The sequence below is a fragment of the Phalacrocorax aristotelis genome, chromosome 5 (assembly GCF_949628215.1).
Source record: "Phalacrocorax aristotelis chromosome 5, bGulAri2.1, whole genome shotgun sequence".
NCBI lineage: Eukaryota > Metazoa > Chordata > Aves > Suliformes > Phalacrocoracidae > Phalacrocorax > Phalacrocorax aristotelis.
In genome coordinates this window covers 12,515,463-12,537,890 of record NC_134280.1, presented here as the reverse complement: position 1 = coordinate 12,537,890, position 22,428 = coordinate 12,515,463, and the positions used below count along the sequence as shown (strand labels likewise).

Below are 22,428 nucleotides of genomic sequence, written 5' to 3'. Positions count from 1 at the left end.
AAAAAATGCTTTCATATTCTTTGTCTTTTCTCAATCCAGGATTTAAAGAGTCCTTACATAATTTTAACCGCCATGTATCTGCAGGCTGGAAACTATTGCAAGAGAGGTCTTAATGTTAGCTGCGGGCCTAAGGCAAAATACACTTGAATTTTTTAAAACCTAGACCTGGATCAGAACTTGGTGCTTGAACACAACTGTAAACATCTTTACATTGATAAGCAAGGGCAAGTTATTGTGTTGAAGGTGTATATGTAAAAGAAAAAGTGGAAAATTCATACTGCACCGAATAGCTAGCCCATTACAAATCAATTGTACAATACACATGTACCAGTTTAACTGCAAAGTATGCAACCAACTATTTACTTCCTAAGGTGAAAGATATAGATAAATCTATACACTCGGAGAGAAGATAAAAAGAATCAATAACTGCACTGTGGCATTTCCATTCCCAGATTTGCTGTTGAAACTGGAGTGAAGAAGAAAATCCAGACCAGGATGCAAACTTTAAGAAGGTTTTCAAAGACTGGACCTGGGCTTTACTTAGCCTGTAGTCAAAACAGTTAATATTTTATGGACATCATCTATTCTAGTTAAGTTTCTTGTTGATTTGCCCAGCCAGATGTAGTGAAGACTTTAACGTGAGCTGCAGAATGCTGACATCTCCTGTTGAAATATCAGGACTTCAGCATGCTCAACACTGCACAGAATCACAATAACTGAATTCAGAAGGGACCTCTGGAGTTTGTCTAGTCCAGCCCCCAGCTCAAGCAGGGTGAGGTACAGCACTGCACATATACACCTTCAGTGCAATATCTCAGCTGCACAAGATCACAGTTATAACCAGTTACAAGTCAAGGACATGCAAAGAATAGAGTTTGCTGCCTTATGTTCAGAACACTGCAAACAACTTGCAGTGTTTAGTCTTACAGAGGTTTAATTATGCTCAAGGAATCTGTTTGCCAGAATCATGTGGTTAGCTGCCAAATAATGCCTAGTCTGAGCCGTGCAAAAGGACTGCCTCAGCAACATTTACCATTTATGGTGTTTAAATATAATTTTGGCTCAGAAGCTAATAAGTCAACTGAGCTGAGGAGAATGCTTAACTCAAAAAGCTCTCTGTGTGAGCAAGCTCAGAGACAGAAGCAGCAGATTCCACTGAAATATCTCAAAGCAAGACTCAGGTTCACACACAGATCTTGATCTTGAAAACAGCTTTACCTCTCCAAATATTTGCAATGTAAATATATCCAGCTGTTACCAGATGTCATCTTAACAATGCTATCAACTCAAAAAATAAGATATTTTATAAGGCAGAAAATTGATATTAGGACACTCATCTCATCTGTCTTTCCTCCTGTAAAGCATTTTTATGTCTCAGGCCTGAAGTGATATGGTCAAAATATTTTCTGCAAGTTTTCTAAGAATTCCAAACTTGATTTATACTGGCATTAAAAATTATGAGACCTCTGTGTTCTTGAGAAATGTAGGGACATTCCTTCTTTATTGAAGATCTCAGGTTGGTATGCCATTTTGCAAACTTAGGTCATGAGAACTAGATGTTTAATGACCTAGCAGTGTTCTTTACACATCTACCTCCCATCATCTATTTCTGCAGTTATAATCTTATAATCTGTTTTTGTAAATGGAAGGTGAAATTTAAATATCTTCTGGAGATGCTTTCACTGAAGAGCCAGCCCAACTTATAGCCTGGATGTTATGCCTTGCATTACACAGAAAAACTGTTAACCCAAGATTGACAATGCCTTAAACCTCTCCTAGTCAGTGTAGTTAGGTATATACAAAGGAGGCCAAGTTCCACTTTAACCAGTCTGACAATCTATTTGTTTTACTGCAGGCTAGTCTTCCAGCCCTATCCTGCAGCTCCACGTACACTCCTTCTTTCCTGAGTCTCTCCCTCTGTATGGGATATCACCAGGTCATCAGCATTTTAACCTCTGTTTTGTCTACTCCATTTGTTCAGCAACCCACAGCCTTTGAAAGAGACGCTGCCCCAGAAATCCCACTATCAAAAGGCTGACTACACCAGTTAGAATCATGATTTGGGAGAAACAGTGAAAATAGAATAGAATAGACTATTTCAGTTGGAAGGGACCTACAACGATCACCTAGTCCCACTGCCTGAGCACTTCAGGGCTGACCAAAAGTTAAGGCACATTGTTAAGGGCATTGTCCAAATGCCTCTCAAACACCGACCTGCCTGGGGCACTGACCACCTCTCAAGAAGCTTGTTCTGGTGTTTGACCACCCTCTCAGTAAAGAAATGATTCCTAATGTCCAGTCTAAACCTCCCCTGGTGCAGCTTTGAACCATTCTCATGCATCCTGTCACTGGATACCAGGGAGAAGAGATCAGCACCTCCTTCTCCACTTTCCCTCCTCAGGAAAAATCTCAATTTAGAGTGCAGGGGACAGAGATATGAAATAGCCAGCTGAGTTCACGGCAGATCACTTTGCAGTCAGCAGACCGAATTCCTCAGTGTCAGTCTCACTGGAAGTTTTTGCAGCCAAAGTGATGTTTGCTTTTGCCTTCAGAACTGTCTGCCTTATTAATGACTAACCCTGTTGGCAAGTTATTTACATCAGGTAATTTTTCTTTTGTCACTGCCACAGACAGCAACTCCATGGAAGGCTTGAGAGCGTGTATACTTACCAAATGCATTTATAAGGCAGCTCAGCTGGCCCACTGCTAACAAATTCCCCAGCATTAGATACCAGTCTGACATGGAAAACTGCAGAAAAGGTGCTTCATATATGCTAGACGCAAGCCAGGTTTCACAGCTCTGCAGTGAAAATGTGCATACTGCTGAGGCAGAATTTCACCTTCACGTGTACAGCCTCAATTTTTTGTGTGGCTGCTCAGGTAGAATTTAACTTAACTGCAGTGTATCATGATGCATAAAGCTAACACTTCCATTAGAAAAAAACCTGGGCTGTGCATGAGCCGAAACGCATGGAAGCACAACAGGAACAGGCAGTCACAAAAAGTGCAAGTGTCCCCAAGGGTGCCACTGATGTAAAGAGTTACAGCCCCTTCAGCCCTTCTCTCCTCTGGCAAACCCACACTGGCAACAGAATAGTTACCTGTCGTAATATTAAAATAGTTCTGCTTACTCTGTTGAGTGAGTAATCAAAAGGTTATTGTACTAAGAATGATTTTAAGGCACCCCTCAAACAAGACAAGTAAGACTCAGCTTGAAAGCAGGGAAACGTTTGAAGTTAGGTTAATGTAAAGAAAAAAAAATACAGCAACATTGTATTTCTGGGTACAAGTTGGTGTCAGAAAGTCATTCTAAAGCAAGGCTTGTTCAGCATTTAAGTCCAGAAAAGATAGTTCTGGTAGGGCATTGTTTGTGGTTAGTTGTCTCTTTTTGATGAACTTATGTTAAAAAAACTCTCAAACTAAAACATTACCCTGAAGAAAAAAAAAAAAGCCGAAGTCTGTGTATGTGGACTGACAGTCAAGGCTTGACTAAGATGAAGCTGCATAGAAACACCTCCAGCAGCATACAGCTATACAAAGTTCCTGCCCTCTGTTCCTTTCCTCTACTGCAAAGGGATGACCTGCTCATTAGGACTCAGACTATAACCCGTGTTAAGGCACTCAGACATCTCTGTATGCTCTTTTTTCCAGTCTGTAAAATAGAAACCTTATTCTTCTAAAAGTGAGGTATCACTGCTTGACAAAATCAGATCTCAAGAAGAAGTGCTAAAGCAGGTCTTAGAGCGGTATATCTGCCTAGTAGGATACATTTGTTACCCCAAATATGCAGAGAACAAATTCTCTTATGCTGCTTCTGGTACATGGACATTTTTGCCTTTTAGGGGAAAAAGAACTGCAGACTTGCAGAACTAGGAAGGACAAGCCAGGACCTGCTAAACTTCAGCATGGGGGCCCTGTATTTGTATTTTCAGCTTTGTTTTCAATTTGGTTGGCCATACTAACCTAGGGACTCTATGCTGCAACCCAGTTAGATGCTTGAGCAACACACTGTTAAATTTGTAAGACTAAACTGAAGAAACATACCTTTAAGAACTTGCCATCCTCACCTGGCTCTATATACAGCAGCTTATGTGTATGAAATTTCCAGATTTCTCTTTAGTCACCTAACTCAAAGACAGATGCTTCCTTTAGGCAAACCCATCTCCTCTTTTCCTTACTTGGACCTTTCTTTCCTATAACCGTACTTCTCTTCCTGCATATGCTGTTCATAAAGCAATTTTAAAATTCTCACCTTTACAGCTCTTCTCTTTCTGCTGGTGCTGAATATCGCTTGGTTATATACTCACAACTCTTCTCCATGGTCCTCCCATTTCCCTACACTTTTGATAATGGTATTCACAAAAATATTTATACTGAGAAAAAACATACACATCACCCTGCTCTCAAACCAATTCCTTTAGTTCACTGAGTCCATTGATTAAAAGGTATTTTTAAATTATCATCTTCTTGAATACATGTGTTCACGCTTACGAGACCCTGACATGCTTTGCTTTTCTGTAAGCATTGGCCATGCTCCTCTGCTTACGCAAGAATCTTTCTTCTGTAAGTGAAACTTCATGAGATTTTTGCACTGGATCGTATATATGTTTGCTTGTGCATATATTTTACGTCAGCTAGTAATGCAAGGTACTCAACAGGCTTCTAAATACTGTCAACACATCTGCTCCCAAATCCAAGAGAAATTAATAGAAAAGGACAAAACTCACACTAACGGAAGGGCTAATTGTCTTTGAAAAAAAACCCAAACCAAAAAAGTAGGCACAGATATATCCTTAGCTGCCTCTGTAATTCTAACATTGGGAAACAACATGCTTAAAGATGTATTCCACCTTTTGGTTTGTAGTTTAATGGTCAATCCTACATGTATTCTTCCATTTATGACTCTCATTCTGCCCAAGAGATGAGAAGCTTAGATGTTTAAACAGGTCACTTCCAGCACTTAGTTAGCCATTTTACCTGTGATGTTGTGGGTTCTAATTGTTACATAACCATTCTACAGGCTAAATTTCTCTTTGGTGGCAACTCCATCTGATCTATCATGACTGATGGCACACAAGTGACTAAAATATAGATTTGCTGTTTGCCATTTGTTTAGCAATACTTGCACAACAGGACTGTGTTTTGATAAATTCACGTTAATCTAGCAGTCATGGAAAAGACACTCAATGAAGCTAAGTTAGAAGTCAATTCATAGAAGTCACATAAGCTGCATGAATTTATACCTACGTGAGAAAAGCAGGAAAAAGGCCAGAAAATGAATGCAGACAGAAATGACGCTTAGTGTCAGAAACCTAGTCCATTTTCCTCCAGAAAAACTCACACTACATCAAACTCTCTGATGCTTTGGAACCAATTTTCAGTGATTAATTCTGATTAGGGCTTCCTCCCATTCTACAGCTTGCCTACCTCAAATCTACCTGCACAACAGAGATTTCTGGAGAGTTTTATAAATTGAGCTAATCCTGTGAGGTAGTTTGATGGCTGACTGAGTTCCCATTAGCTAATCCACATCAGCTGCTCTTGGAAACATTCTTTGAGGTAATATCATGCCCATGTATTCAAAATTAATCAGGCATATATTCAGTTAACAGGTTTTATATGTATTTTGATTACTTCCATTTTTCAGCTGAAACTTAGAGCATTATAGAATTTGGCAATCCAAGTTGGGACAGTTTTCCCCTTGGCCAATGCAGGGCCATACCCAAGACTGTTATAGTAACCATCTGTTTTCTGTCATTCTGGTACATAATAGCTTAACATTCACAGCATTTGATCACTTCACAGTTGAGAAGACCACCAGATGTAGGGGTGGCGGGTTTTTTTCCATTTTTCTTTTCTTTTTAAATTAAACATTTCTTTCTGTCAGCATCTCATCTTTGTTTTTCATTTATAAGAAATATTAATGCAATTCCTGCCATTTAACTTTTGCTTATTCTGCAAGCATTCATCTTCCATTTTTACCCAAATTTGGTTCCCCTTTTATTGGAAATTATTTATATCGAGACACTGTCTTTAAGAGAACATTGTTTGTATTGATGGCACAAATCCTATATCATTAAAAGCTTCACACATGTTTTGCTTTTGTCCTTCATTTTTGGTCTCTAGCTGGCATCGTGTTTCATGTTTGGTCCTGAGGTGTTGAAAGAAGGCAATTTTAAAATAAAATGATTAGTCTTACAGGGATTACATCTGTTAGTGACCCATGCAGAGTGCTGGTCTGAGAACTTTGGGACACTTGAAAGCACTGGAACAGATTTTTCTTGATGCTCAAGACAGCTTACCTCTGACCTTTCAATACAGTAACAAAACCCCCCTCCCTTTCACTTGGTGATCTGAAACCAATTCTTACAGAGCCAAGTGGTTCCACCAGGCTACTGATCTGGAATGCCTTTTGGACATTTAACAAGACTATATGTGTGTATTTTGGAAAGTCTTCTATAGTCCTTTATATTTATATTACACTTGAAATACAGCAAAATGCTTTCAAATAAATAGTGACTTTGAAAATCTGTCACAAATATTTCATCATTGTAGGCAAGTAAGACATCATACTTCATTTAACTTAGGCAGGAATACATATCTCAGAGAAACAAAACTGTAGTCTCTCAATTAAGTCTTCAAAGAGAGGCTGCTTATTGCAGTGATAACCTTCTTTAAAAGATTAATGCCTAAGAGAGGTCATTCTTAGATAGAAAGAAAAACAACCCACAGCCTAAAGACAGCATCTCTCATGACTGGAAGAAGAGACTCCTACCTGAAAGCCTTCCTTCCACCTGGTAATATTTTATGGTCCCACTCACACCAAGATGAAAGAGTGACAGGAACAAACCAAACTGGTTTTCCAGAAAGCATCTGCCTTCACTGCTCTGATAAACTGGTTACAGCAGGGACTCTGGCAGGCTTTCAGGTGACTCTAATCTGCTCGTCCAATGATCAATGAATGACTACAGTAATCGGATTGTAAGGGCTACAGGCTTCCCAACATAGACACTTGTGCTGGGGAGGCTGTACTAAAAAAAAAAAAAAGTGTGAACAGAAAGTGGTTGGGGAGAAAGGAGAACAGATGTGAAGTCAGGAAAGTGCACTGCTGGCAGGGAGGGAGAAATGAGGTCAACAACCAGTAAGCAGGAGCAGCAGTATTTGCTGAATAGTGTTTGCTCACCAAGGCAAGGAGTACTAGGCCTCTATTCAAAAAAGCAGTGTGCAGAAGACAAGCATCAGCAAAACGGGTGGATGCAAAGCATTAGAGCCCACAAAAGTACCCTGGCTGCAAGCCTGTGCTGCTGCTATCACTACCCATTCTTTGTGTCCTCCGTCTTGAAATCAATCAGTGATGCTGCTGCCTGGTGGGAGGAGGCTGGAGAACTCTCAAGGAGCCTGCAGCGGGTCAGATATTTTGTTTTGTTCATCTACTGCAGAACTGCAAGTGAGAAGGACATTCTCCTAGGAGTCAGCTCTCATGTAACAAGCACTCCAGCTTGATACCATACTTAGAGAAAGCTGGAAAAAAGCAATTAACTGCCTCTCTTACATGCAGAGTCTGTTTGCAAAAGAACAAAAGCTTCCTACAGACAGAATTAATTTGGTTTGGCACAACAGTAGATTGAGCCCATCATATGTCCCATCCCTAATTCCTGCTCTCCCTCCAGCCTGTAACCTTGTGTAGTACACCCAGGTATTGGTGTGAATATCAGGTGGTTAAATATCCCTTTGACACATTTTTTCTATGGGTGGATTTGACCTATAATTTCTTCTCAGTGATTAGTTAACTGACAGAGACAACCACATATCAGAAAGCTTATCTCAGGTATGAAGCAGACCTGAAGAACCGTTACTATGCCTGGGAGCTGGTCTTACCTTTCAACTATACCAGTTATTACCAATAGTTGTCCTGCCTGTATACTCTGTCACAGCTACAGCAAAACACTAATGCTAACTGACTATACAGGTACATCCAAAATCAATTAACTTTCACCCCAGTTTCCTATTCATAAAAAAACTGATTAAAATATTCAGCTATCCTGATAAAAAGTTGATGAATATTTTAATATTAAGATTCAACTTCAGCATCTACAATCACCGTCAATACATAATCACTGTATATTTCAGGTGACCTGAATGTACCCTGCATATCCCTGTTAAGAAGCTGTTTGTTGTTGTTTTATTGTTTTGTTTAGTTTTGTTTTTAATGGGATGCTTGGTATATTTTAAAAAGGCTGGAAATACCTATTTTAATTTCACAAAATAATATTAAGTAGGTAAACCAACCCAATTGCCTAGCTTACATGCATAATAACAAAACCACTGTCCTGCACACACTGTTTAAAAACTTCTTTAAAAAAATTGTACATCAGCCCCAAAGCCTCCCAAATTCTGATTTTCCAGTGTATAGAAAATTATGCATAAGTTTAAAGGAAAAAAATTCTAACATTTGCAGAGCAGTAAATGGTACTATTTCAGGAAGATCTATCACTGAATGCCTGAGTAACCTGGACCGTGTTTCTCACCTTTCAGGTTTTCTTGCATTGGACTAATTAATCTAGCATTTTATCCAGTGCACCCCACTCACTGGAGAGTTCAGTTAGAAAAAGTTCTCATGATGAAGACATTTTTAGGCTGGTTTTTCAAAGAAGTGCTGCTCATTCTCTGTAGTTCATCTCTGCCTGTATTTCAGCTGTAAGAAACTGCTGTCACAGGGAAGATGGCCGTCAAGACTCAATTTAGTCTACTTAATCTTTTACAAGGCCAAAATTAGCTTCACCTTGATTAACTTAGTTTCTCCACAGACTACCTAATGGATCTATCCCACTTTACTCAGCCTTCAGATCACTTAAGCAATCTGAAGATGTTGTTTTCTTGTCTTAAATAAGCAGAAGGCTGATTAGTTTAAATTTTTAAGACCACTGCATTTCTTATGCCCCATCCATATGAAGTGTGGGACTTTTTCAACACAGTGCCAAAAGCTTCCTACAAGCAGCTAAGTACCTTCAGTGTTTTTTCATACAGTACCAAGGAAGGACTGAGGTTGCTCAGTGCTAGGCAGAATTTATCCTGCTTAAGAATAAGGAAACAAAAGACAACCGTAAATGAATCTGAGACTGATGACTTAGAAGGAATGTTATGCCACAATAAGCCTAACTAGTTATCCAGGGCCCAATGCACAGCATACTGAAAGTACTGGAAAAAATTCCCCCCTTGTGTTTAACAGGACTTGAAGCAGTAGCCCTTTATGGGGCAAGGGGCCTTTAAAATGCTGTTTCCTACAATAATCCCACAAAAGAAAATTTCCTTTGACAAAACCAAAGCAACAGATCATCTAAAGGACCAGGAATGCGCAAAAGATAATCAGAAAACATAATATGTGACCAGATAACACCTGTAACATACCACCAGGTTTAAGTATCATCTTGTACCATAGTTCAAACATGAGGCTTATATTGTCCTTTTTTTTTTTTCCCTTGAACAGTTGTTCGCTGACTATCCTTGCTGCCAGTATGGGACTTTTCTGAGAGATTATTTTAGTTTAGAAGGTAGAGCTTTTTGCTTTTGAAAAATAATATTGAGTGTTACTGTTAAGACAGACAATTCAATCCAGGTAAAGTTTCCCCAGTAATCACAGCAGGTCACAGTATCACAAAATGGTTGGGGTTGGAAGGGACCTCTGGAGATCATCTTGTCCAATCCCCCTGCTTCAGCAAGAAAACCTAGAACATGGGCACAGGACTGCGTTCAGGGAGGTTTTGAATATTTCCAGAGAAGAAAACTCCACAACCTCCTTGGGCGGCCTGTTCCACTGCTCTGTCACCCTCACAGTAAGGAAGTTTTTCCTCATATACAGGTGGAACTTCCTGGGTTCCAACTTGGGCCCATTGCCCCTTGTCCTGTTATTGGGCACCATTGAAAAGAGTCTGGCCCCATCCTCTTGAGACCCACCCTTCAGATATTCATAAGCATTGATAAAATTCCTCCTCAGTCTTATCCGGGCTGAACAAACCCAGGTCTCTCAGCCTTTACTCATAAGAGAGATACTCCAGTCCCCTGATCAACTTTGTAGCTCTCCAGTGGACTCTTTCCAGTAGTTCCCTGTCTTTCTTGAACTGGGAAGCCCAGTACTGGACACAGTACTCCAGATGTGGCCTCACTAGGGTGGAGTAGAGAGGAATGATCATAGAATCATAGAATTGTCAAGGTTGGAAAAGACCCTTCAGATCATCGAGTCCAACCGCCAACCTATCACTGCCAAGTCCACCACTAAACCATATCCTCAAGCACCACATCTACCCTTCTTTTAAATACCTCCAGGGATGAAGACTCCATCCTTTCTTGACCTGCTGGCCACACTCCTTTTAATGCAGCCCAGGATACTGTTGGCCTTCTTGGCCACAAGGGCACACTGCTGGCTCAGGGTCAGCTCGCTGTCCACCAGAACGCCCAGCTCCTTCTTAACAGAGCCGGTTTCCAGTAGGTCAGCCCCCAACCTGTACTGGTGCACGGGGTTGTTCCTCGCCAGGTGCAGGACCTTGCACTTGCTCTTGTTGAATTTCACTGGGTTCTCCTTGGCCCAGCTCTCCAGCTGGTCCAGGTCTCACTGAATGGCAGCACAGCCTTCCAGTGTATCAGCCACTCCTCCCAGCTTGGTATCATCAGTGAACTTGCTGAGGATACACTCTGTCCCTTCATCCAGCTCATTGATGAATATGTTGAACGGGACTGGACCCAGCACAGACCCCCGAAGAACACCACTAGTTACAGGCCTCCAACCAGACTCTGCCCCATTGAGCATGACCCTCTGAGCTCTGCCGTTCAGCCATTTCTCAATCCACCTCACTGTCCTCTCACCTAACCCACACTTGCTAAGCATGTCCATGAGGATGTTATGGGAGACAGTGTCAAAAGTCCTGCTGGAGTTGAGGTAACCAGCATCCACTGCTCTCCCTTCATCTACCCAGGCAGTCATGCCATCGTAGAAGGCTATCAGGTTGGTCAAGCTTGATCTCCCCTTGGTGAATCCATGTTGACTACTTTCTGATAACCTTCTTGTTCTCTACATGCCTGGAGATGACCTCCAGAATGAACTGTTCCATCATCTTTCTGGAGATGGAGATGAGGCTGACTGGCCTATGGTTTCCCAGGTCAAGGATATGCACCTTCATGAGACCCTTGCTGCAATAGACTAGCAAACCCAAAATGGCAAGTGGAATGTAAACCAGACAGACTCAGAGATGTGCCCAAGGACCACAGTAGCAAGTTAAGGTAAAGCTGAATTCTGACACTGGTCTGATACTGATGATATGCCAAGAACACCCATATTTTCTTCCATTAAATACAAATTACTTTTCACATACAAAATTAAAATATTTCTATATCAATGAATGAACAGAGCACTGCATGAAACCTCAAAACCTTAAATCATCTTGGAGAAAAAAGGAACTGGAGAGAGATTGGTTACAATTCAGAAACAGTATTTACAAACTTTATTCCAAAAATCAGTGTCTGGTCAATAGAGGCTTTTTAAAGTTTTCTTTCTTTCTGCACGTACACTGCTTTCCTGCTGTAATCTGTCTGCAAAAGCCGAGCATTTAGAGAAGCCTTAGCAGCAGCATACAGGGACATAATGAGTTCTAGGGATGAAGTGGAGGGAACAGCTAAAGCTATAAAAATGTTGTACACATGGTTTTACAGCCTGTCACGCATGATCTTAATTCTGCTCTTGTTCTTCCCCCCACACTCCATGTCTCACAGAAAATAGAATAGGATGCAAAACAGAGGAACTATTCCCCATAATAGTGTCAATGCAGCTTTCTAGCCCTAGACTAGCTAAAATACAGGAGGAATCCCATTCAGTGCAACAGTGACTGCATAACCTGAAGTAGCTCAGCAGAGTACATAAGCCTAGGGAAAGGCTGGCCGCTATTGCTCCCACATTAGCATTGTATGTCAATCCTAAAATAACTCAGAAACGGTTAGTAAGAGAGGAGCCGTCTTTTTGGTTTCCGTGTCCCAATGAAGAATGAGCAGGTCCCAGGCTGAAGACAGATCCCTTGAGGTGGAATGCTCTTGACTGGCCCTTAGCTAATGCAGATTAAATGCTTCAGAGAAATTATAAATGACGGCTTTGAGACCAGATTAGTTTCAGGCTTATTTTAAATCAATGTTTTCCTACTTTGTGCCTTTTTTCAGTGGGGACGGGGAGGGCAGGGCAGACAACTGCATTGCCAACTTGGTAATCAATAAATTAACTCATAGGTTTACCAGAAGGTTTACCATAGGTTACCTCTGTTTTCATTTTAAGCTTGTCTAGGGTTTTAAGTAGATTCATACAGACAGAATAAGGGCAGGCATATCACTGAAATGCTGTAGACAAAAACCACAGAACATTGGCAAGTGAAGACAAATCTTGGGATCCCAGGGATCAGGGTACATTTCCCACTAAACCGCGTGTACAAATCTGGGCCAGGTATTATTTGGTCAGAGATAAATGGAACAGTTCCCTTGGCAGCTGTCACTCAGCAGTCTGTTGGACAGGCAGTGCCAAACTATAATAACTTTGTGAAAAAATAATTTGCAGATGACAAATATAAAATACAGGCTTGATTGTGGAGGGAGGCGGAGTCTGAGGGAGGGGGTTTGTAAAGGGAGGGGGCTGATCATCTCCAGGCCATAAAACGAAACATCTGCATACATTGATGTTTGGTGAGATTATAAGAATAAAGACCATAATACTGATTGATACTACCTCACTGCTCAATTTATCCATGGGATTCTGTCATCTCTTGTCTTCATTGTGAACTCTGGTCTTTTAGATGGTGTTTGTTCAGATCCTAGTGCAGAATTATGACTTTCATGGACAAATCAGCTATGCCAAATCAGCACTGAGAGTACCAAATTATTGATACCTGCAAAGAGGGTGCTCTCAGATTTCAGAGACAACAGATCACCTGAATTGCTCACTGCAATGTTCTTCTAGTACTTTCACTACCAAAATTCTGCTTATTTAGAGATATACTACTCCCAACTAGCTGATAGATACCTCTTCAGAATTATCTATGATAGATCCTGGTAGCAGAGCAAGAATATCGGCATTTGCTATCATAACTGCAGTCCCTGGTGCTGGTCTCTGTGCTCTGCCTTTCACAAGTAACGGGTAGCATCTGCCTCCTCACCATAACACACACTGCCTGATGAGTGATACTGGTGATACTGCACTTATTTTTCTTTCAGCAGTGACAGTCCTTTCCTACACTGGTACACCTCTTCCAAAAATTAGCCTCGCTGCTCTGTACCACACTAAGCCCTTCTTGGTAAGATGCTTGGTCAGAGCATTCATACCTTTTTCTGAAACACGCATATTACTTTACATTTCATACTCCTTAAGCACTCAAGCTGCACACACCTCCAAGTGGGGGAAAAGGTATCCAGCTGACAACAGCTTAGAAAAAAACATGGAATCCACTTACAACCATGTCTGTTAAGGATCCAAGATTTTTTTTTATATAAAATATTACAGCTGATATCATTGTAGTAATTACAGCAGGCTGAGATATTCACCTTTGACTGTGACCTGAGCATTGCAAGATGCCTGTCCTGTGTTGTTTTCAGCCAGACAGGTATAAATGCCATCATCTTCTGGTAGGGCATCTTGGACAGTCAATTTTGCAACTCCATCTTCAAAAGTGGAATGAGCATACTGAATTGGCTGGTCTGCAGACAGAAAGGAAGAGAATTATCTCAATACATCAGCCACAAGTTTCAAAAGCACTTCCTGTTTTCAGTGAAATGTTGATGCCTAACATCAGCCAGTATATCAAAGTGCAGAGCCAAATCCCACTCTCTGGTGCACAGCCACTGCTCTCTAGTGACTACAAACAGCAGCACCCCAAGCACAAAGCAGAATATGGTTGTTGGACAAATTTCACCATTAGGTTCACTGGGTGCTACCTTGAGTAGCAGCAAGAGAAGAAAGGCTTATCTTTGTTCAGGTGGATAAGAAATATCTTTTTTGTGCAAACGTGTTTGCTTCAGACGTTGTCTCCATCTTGTACATTGCCTGAAACTAGATATTAGCATTATTGCCTAGATGTGCAAAACCTGTTGGGCATGGAGAAGCACTTGAAGTCCTCCATCAAGTACTTTGTAGTGGAAGACATTCCAAGAGAGACAGCAAAATCTACGATGGAGAAAAGAGGCTGATTTACACAAGCAGTCAATCTACACTACAGTATGTATATTCTGGTAACAGACAGGTACAGTCTGATCTGTGCTGATGTGACTATTAAAGAAGTTCATTTCAAGAAACTGGTTCCTTGATTTTGTTTGGAACATGCTTAAATGTCAGTGTAGACTGGTTAAAGTTGCCTTGCTATTGTTTCAGGAACCGTCATCAATCTCAGCCTTACTTTCTGAAATGCTTCTGCAATCTGTTTTCCCAATATTAAATAGTTTCCACTACTGACTCATCATTGGTTGCTTTCCCAGTGTATGCAGTGCTTAAGAGGGCCTGATATCTGTGCATAAACATCATGCAGGAAAAAGAAATTAGGGTCATCTAAGAGAAGAGGGTGAAAATACAGAGAAATTGTGCAGGACTGAATCAATGACACCTGCCATTTGGGAAATCATGGTCAAAAGAAAAGATCAACATTGATTTCATCACCAAAATAATTTTAAAAGACTACAACAAAATATCTGGGGTTTCTAAGAACCAGCTCTGCACTGTAAGCAGGATAAATTAAATGATGGGACAGTTTTTTCTCTCATCTTTGATTTTCAACACTAGCAAACTCAGAAGGCAGTCATTATCCATGCACTATCTATCTGCATATGAAGTTTCATTCTGAAATACAAACATGTGCCAAAATCAGCATGATCCAATACTTAAATATATTATAAAACATGGTAGATGATCTTGTTCCTTTATTTATCTTAAAAGTCATCTGTTTGTTAAGTTAGCAGATTTTCTACTGCATGAAAAACTGGGGTGAACATTTAATTAACTGCCGAGAAGACTCAAATTTTAGAATAAACTCTCTCCACCTTCTTCACTGGCCACATGTTCTTATTACTGGTCCTGTTGAGCCCCCTTTCACTCTGTTACACACAGACTGTTGTAACTATTAGGTCCAATCACATATTTTTTGCATGTGGGAATAACTTTTCAATCAAAAATGTATGTGTAGAGCTAAAGCCCAAGCAAACAAAGCTTTCTGTAAGAGGACATGGGGCACTGGACTGCCTTCCTGGTCTGACTGTTGAATATCTAACCTGACAGGGATCCTGTCTGGGATTCTGACACTGAAACTATTAATGGTGCCTAACGATGCTATGATGATAACCATATCAGAAATACACTCAGGATAAAAGCTGCATCATCAAAACCAGAACAATACCTTTTCACTTCTGTTGTAAATAAGCAGATGAATAGGGTAAAGCGTTCTATGTGGAAAAAGAAAATGTGGTCTCCTTCACCGTGGCCTCAAATTTCGTCAGGGCAGTGACTTTTTCACTCCAGCTCCCAACAAAACTGTGACTATTTTTTAGCACTATTCACAGAATAGTAAATTCACTTACAGAATAGCCTTTTCATCAGACCCCAGAAAACAAACACAAGTATATCAGCCTTGAGGAATAACCTGCAGCAAGATTCTAAGTTAAGTCCATTATACTTACATTTTGATCTATTAAAAACAACTCTCCCAGTAGTGAAATGTTCCTGTCTCCAGAGGCAGAACAGTCAAATCTCCATGACAGCTTGGCAGCAGGAACAATAACAAAAAATACCTTTCTGCTGGCATGTTATACCAGAAGAAAGGAAATTTTCCCCTGGCCCATTTATTAAAAGCTTTCTGGACAGATCAGAAAGCTCTCCTAAAACCAAACACTACTCAGAGAATTGTTATGCTAAAGTCATGGTCATACTGGTTTTAAATTCAGCAGAAAGAGGTTCAGTTCAACTTAGGGAAAAACAAAACACACGGAAAGCAACATGAAAAGTAAGATATTGAAAGTACAGTTGCATAGGCCTTATTCCTGCAATTTAAAAAGAAGTTACCAATAAATTATTTAAAGAAGCTGAAGTAAATTGGAGTTGCGTGCTGAAGTATTGTCACAGGGAGCACATGTACGAAGTTATTTATAAGGCTTTACTGAGGCCAGAACTAAAACACAAGAAGCTTACTTTCAAGGAATTTGCCAGTACATCAGTGAAAATTCAGAAACGTAAAATAAAGGGCAGAATGAGAGCAACAGGAAAAAAGGAACTGTCTTGAAAAAATTGGGAAAAAAGCTTTAAATCATTAAAATAGGGAAAAAGTATAAGAAACTAAAGATGGTAGAGCTGCAGAGAAGAGTAAGAACTCAAAGAAAATCCATAGTTCTGTCAGGTAGCTCTTATTTGTGCAGTCTCTATGAATGTGGAAAAACTACTCATCCTCACAGAAGCTAAGAAGTAATTATAGACAATGCGCAGCGCACATCATCTATTTTTTGTCTTGATTGACCTGAAAGAGAGGTCAATCTATATAATGGCTTGGAAAATATTTTAAATTTGTGTGTAGTCACAGCTGGTAAAAATGTTTGATATATAAAGCAGTACTTGTATGTAACATTGTACAAGAAGTTATTGCAAGTCTTTTAGTTCTCAGGTAGTGTGGATTGCTCAGAGATCGCAGGATGGCAGATTGGACAGCACACAGGCTGGCCAATATCACGGTCTGGCCAGCCTAGGAGTGAGTGAGACTGTTCTGCGTTTTAACTGTTTTTATTGGTTTCTCAAAGCAGCCTTCTGTCCATGTTTCTTACAGTCTGATAACTTGGTCTTGACATTCATTGTTTCACTGAGATATACATACCTTTCTCACTATTCTTTTCAAAAATTAATTCTAGTTTATCTTTGTCATGCTTGGAAGATAATTAGCATTTGATATTTTCTTGTGAACTTTATACATCCTGTTCCATATGATTTTTATTTCTCTGGATTTCTGCAAAAGTGGTATATTTTGAACAGTAGTTTGGTTTTTCTCAGCAGATTGCTTTTTTCTCTGCCGCAGCCTATCGGTTGTGAATGTAAAAAGCTTTATAGTCCAAGCATGGACAGCAGATTGTAAAACACCTTTTTTTAAGAACAAAATTTGTCTGCTTCCTCAAATCATATACTGTGAATATACTGTTTTCTTCATATGGCCAGTTGATGAAAGACTCCACCATGTCATTTTGCCAAAAGCAGTTATGTCTACTTGGAGTAATATTTCAGGACTACAAACACACCTTTCCCCTTTATTTGACAATGGATATAAATATGAGATGTTTGTAGTATCTCACTAGCTGGTAAACAGGAAGGAAATGTTTGCATTCAAATGGCTATCACTTTAGCCATTTGATCCTTAGGTAAAATAATGACGCTGGGAGTGTGCATGGAATTATCAGCATTAAACTACTGTTTATAATCCAGTCAAGTTTGTATCAAAATGGTATATAAACAGTTATGTATCACAATCAGATGCAAGACAGGAAAGTATTTAAGTATAGTGGTATGTTTTAGGAGTCTTGAATAAAAGTAGTGTGCTTACGTCTTTAGATAATATATGATATCACTAATTTTTATTGTTAGGATAGTTTCTTGTGCTTCTGTTACTCAGACTCGTCATTGCCTTTTAATTTAAGAGCAGAATTAATGCACTGGCTTTCACTTACAGAACCCTAATGGTTTGAAATCCAACTATCTGCCTCCTTGTGATATTGATCCGATTGCAGTTAGAAGCTTGGATGCAATATAGACATGGTTTTACCTGAACAAGGGCAGACTCATCCGAGATTAGTGAGAAGAAAGGTCACTGCAGAACAAACATCCTGAAAAAAGGCAGGGAGGCACAGTGCATACTGGAGGCCTACAGAAGCATGTTGCTTATTGATCTCTAGGCTGTATTTTTCAGGAGATAATGGTTTTCTGTTTAGCAAAGCAGAACATGGTTACATCAATGGAGACGCTGTATCTGTGCCTGATGAACTGTAACACAGACAGTCATCTGAGACAGGAAGATGCCCTGTATGCAGAAGGCAACTGGGTATAATTACATCATTCAATGACTACGGGAACCCTTTATGAGCAGAAGGGTACCCTTGGAATGCAAAGACGAAATGACTGACCCTATGGGTTGGAGTTGCTGCTTCAGTGCTGCAAGACAATTCTTGCATAGCAATACAGCGATTCTACTCACATCTGCAAAGGAGGAACTGCAGAGTAGCCGTCAGCCAGAGAAACAAATTATTTCCAATGGGAGAGTGTCAGAGCTTTTACTCACATGTTTCATGTTGTAAATAAAGCAGTGGCCTTTCTATTCTAGACATGGAGCTATTGGGAAGGGGAACAGACCAGGCTGTGGGAACATACCAGTCTCAAGGTCATGGTTCATTTGCCCTGCCACCTTTTTCAGTTATCCCATTTACTGTGAATTGCTAAAGAAAAACAGCGATCATGTGAAAATAATTAATTTTAAAACAATCCTGGAGGAAACATCTTTATGGCAAAGTATGTTACCGTTTGTCTTTAAATAACACACACATATACACACAAAGATAGATAGCCTGGGAGAGTCTGCAAAAAAATCGGTTGCACTTCAGGAGTAACAAGGGTAATCAAGAGTTAAGCTGAATAAATCTGTCTAGTGTTCAATAGCTATAGCTGTAAATGGAAAGAGCCCTCAGCCAGAGCATTTAGTCCCTGAATCTCTGAAATAATTTGGAATCTATGCAAAATGCTGATGTTTGGGCCCAACCTCGATATTAAGAGGGGACTGTTAAGGGAACTTGCCTGTTCAGCTGTGTAATCAGGACAGGGTAGGAGATTATACCATCTGATAAAGGTAAAAAATATTTTACTTATCCTTTTTTTTTTGTCAGCTTTAGGCAAGTGTTAGAATCTCAAGGAACGTACTTCTAGTAGAGAAGCAACCAGAAAAGTTGTGATTTTAAGATCTTGGGGACATAGCTGCTCATACCAATTATGACCTGCCCAGCTGATGGAGGGGTCCAGGTAGGCATGGGTTTCCTTCCTACCGTAAAGAGTGATATGCTGTGCTGATTTTGCTTAGAACTTATTATTCCTGCAGGATCATGATGCCAACCCGTTACTCTCAGAGGAGAGGCTAGAGCCAAAGGCGGGGGGGTATCACAGGATTCAGCATACAGTAGCAACACAGGCTTTGTTGCAGCGGAAAAGCTGCGTGACAAAACCCGGGAAACCCATCTGCGTACAATCCCGTCACCAGAGTCCCCTGCTGGACATGCTGGAAAACTGCAGTAAGACACAAAAGAACAAAACCGCCCTTCGTGCATATTATGTGCATATAAACTGATCTTCTTCAAATATTCTAGTCGATTATATTACGGTGATTTCAAGTGCTTTGTGCAGTATTCACAGCCTTGCTGTGCACTGATCAGAGTGGCATTTGAGACTGTGGATGTAGGTGCGTGCATGCATGTATTGCAGACCAGGGGATTCCTTACCATTGAGAAGCCACGTGATCTGAGGCACAGGTACGCCTCCTACACAGCACTGCAGCACAAAGTCTTGCCCTTCACTCACAGTGCATCCTTTCAAGACACTGGAAAAGCATGGAGCAACCTCTTGAACTTTAGGCCCTTTAAAACCAAAATGAAAACAGTTCCTTTAACCCAAATTGAAAAAATTATCACTTACTGACTTTTTCTAGGTATGCTTGGGTGACGTGGCTGGGCTAATAGATTCATACCATGCAAACAGGCAAAAAAAAAAACCCCAACAAACCATCAAAAAAACCAAACCCTATGGTGAAATGTTTTATTGGGAAATAGAAACAATTTTGAACAATGGACTGATATAAAGAAGGGGTTCTTCCATAATCTACAAGGCAGGCGTTGCCAGCCCTCAAGTTATGTCTTAGGTGGTGGTTTTCTATGCCAGAATCCACCATTTGCAGCCAGTCACTAGAAGTGTATGCAACATATTACCAGAGAGTTCAGCGCAAAGAACGGGAAGGATAATTCTTCTCTCGTCTGTCTTCTCCCAGTCCCTCTCCCAAATTTCCCCTGGCTGGCAGTGAAACTGGGTGACTTAAGGATGCAGTTTACAGGTCTCTCATGAGACAGAAAGATAGTATCTTGGGTATCCTGGTTTAACCTCAGGCACAGCAAATAGAGAAATGATGCATAAACATGATCATAGCTCCAGGACAAAACCTAAAACCAGGTGAAAAGATTAGACTTGAGGACAGGATTTGCTAAGAGGCCAACAAATTTTTCAACCAGACCAGTAAGACAGTGCCTTCAAGCTCAAAATAATTTGTCACTGGGAAGTGTACTTGGATTTAGCAGAATGCAATTCTCATTCCTTCGCTTTTCTTTTTATTCGCTTTACTGGGCAGATTTGTGATCACAAAACATTTCAGATATGCAGTCTCCTATAGAAATGCCAAGCAACTCCAAAAGAACTGAATGCAAAACAACAATAAAATCTTTGGCAACATGTATTAAATAGAAGCATTAATAGAAAACCTCAGTGGAGAACAGGCCTTCCTGTGTACAAAACATTCAATGAGATGGTTTCAGCTGTACCAACAACAAAAACAAAAGGTCAGAAGGGAAAGTGATGCAGAAAGTGGCTTGCCAGCTATTCCATACCACGTTAGTCACAGAGCTAGGAATCAGAATTAACCTGCACTGAGAAGTCATAACAGAAATTTTGTAGTCACCACCCTTTGACAGCTTAGAAAACCCCAGCCAGGGTTTTCAAAGTGCAGATGGGCTCACAAGAACTTACTTCTGACAGTTAACAACCAGCTGGTGGAAGTCTGGCCTTTGGGGTTGAAAGCTGCACAGCTGTAAGATCCACTGTCCCCCAAGCAAGCTTTCTTTAACCATAGGCAATGAATTCCATCTTCTTCGTATATTTGGACATCTTCTCCAGCTTTAATAGGTTCACCCGCTTTGAACCACTCCACATCTGGTTTTGGTTTCCCTGAAACTAGACAATCAGGTATTTGGATTTTTATGAGCAGGTATTCCCCTTAGTGTAATTCCATTATTTGCTTTAGTTTAAATTAGGTATAATTTACACATACATAATCATATAAACCTTAATGAGCCAGTAATACCCAAAACTGTCTCCAAAAAGATGGTTTGATATTTCTGGTCTTCCAAAACCTCTTGGCCAGTCCATCGTTTAAAATAACAAATATTTGGTAACTTGAAAAACTCCAAGCACTTGCGTCTGAAAATTGTTCCTCTAAAAGTCACAGACAAAATGGATGTTATGAGATATTAGAGAAAGAAAGAAATTTCTCCCCATTCCTTTCTACCCTGCTAAATTGGTTTCTCTGAGCACCTAGCAGTACTTTTCAATCCACGGTACCTACCACTGTTTATTCTGGGACGGTTCAGCCTGGAGAAGAGAAGGCTCAAGGGGGATCTCATCAATGTATGTAAATATTTGAAGTGAGGTTGCAAAGAAGAGAGCGCCAGGCTCTTTTCAGTGGTGTCCAGTGATAGGACCAGAGGCAGTGAGCACCAGCTGAAACACAGGAGGTTCTGTCTGAACATAAACACTTTTTTTACTGTGAGGGTTACTGAGCGCTGGCACAGGTTGCCCAGACAGGTTGTGGAGTATCCCTCCCAGGAGATATTCAAAAGCCACCTCAGCATAGTCCTGGACAACCTGCTTTAGGTGATGCTGCAGGAGCAGGGGTATTGAACCAGATGAAGTCCAGAGGTCCCATCTAGCCTCAAACATTCTGTAATCCTGGGTATTTTTTTCCAGACTAGGACCCAGGTATAGGCAAAGCAGACAGCTTCCTAGGACAGTAAACTTTCAGGGAGCAAAAGCAAAACAGCTGTGGCTTCACTGCCTGCTTTGCCTGTGTCAGAGCTCTCAAAAACCAGATTTGGCTTGTAGTAGTGCTGAAGGAGGTCTGGGCTTCATGGGGCAGTTTCTAAGATGAGCAAAGAGGAGAGGTTGGGAAATAATGCCAGAAAAGGTCATCCACCCCATCCTTCAGTTATTTTCAGCCAACAAGGCCCCCTGGGGCTTCTACCTTGCTGATGTTCCTTCCCACCTGTACCCATTTCATTACAGCAAGAGTACCCAGCCCCAGAGGAAGGTACAGATGGTAAAAGATGGCAGGATTATCCACGACAAAGACATACGATTTACTGCAGGAAACCCTTCTGAAAGCAGAAAATACAAGGATATAGCAGTGACACCAAGAAGAGGAGCCCTTAGCTAGAAGCAGGACCCCACCTGATACAAGTGACTAGAAAATCAAGCAATTCCTTTTTTTAAAAAAAAAAAAAAAAAGCTTTCCCTAAATCCAGCTCCAAATCCCTAAAAAATTTGGAAGGGGGCAGGTTACCGTTGCACCCACAAATGGGACAAAAAAT

The 22,428-nt window shown here is 40.6% G+C and overlaps 1 protein-coding gene across 5 annotated transcripts in view; it reads right to left on the bottom strand.

Annotated features, from left to right (window-relative positions):
• MYLK (myosin light chain kinase) overlaps positions 1–22,428 on the bottom strand; it is a 224,580-nt gene that overhangs the window by 94,719 nt on the left and 107,433 nt on the right. For 4 of the 5 annotated variants that reach the window (XM_075093019.1, XM_075093020.1, XM_075093023.1 and 1 more), the window contains exons 9-11: positions 20,813–21,016; positions 19,522–19,656; positions 13,570–13,722 (exon numbers count right to left, since the gene is read on the bottom strand). In XM_075093019.1, the coding sequence (XP_074949120.1) occupies positions 13,570–13,722; positions 19,522–19,656; positions 20,813–21,016 (492 nt within the window). The remainder of the gene's footprint in view (positions 1–13,569; positions 13,723–19,521; positions 19,657–20,812; positions 21,017–22,428) is intronic. The other variant, XM_075093022.1, reaches the window with a different exon arrangement.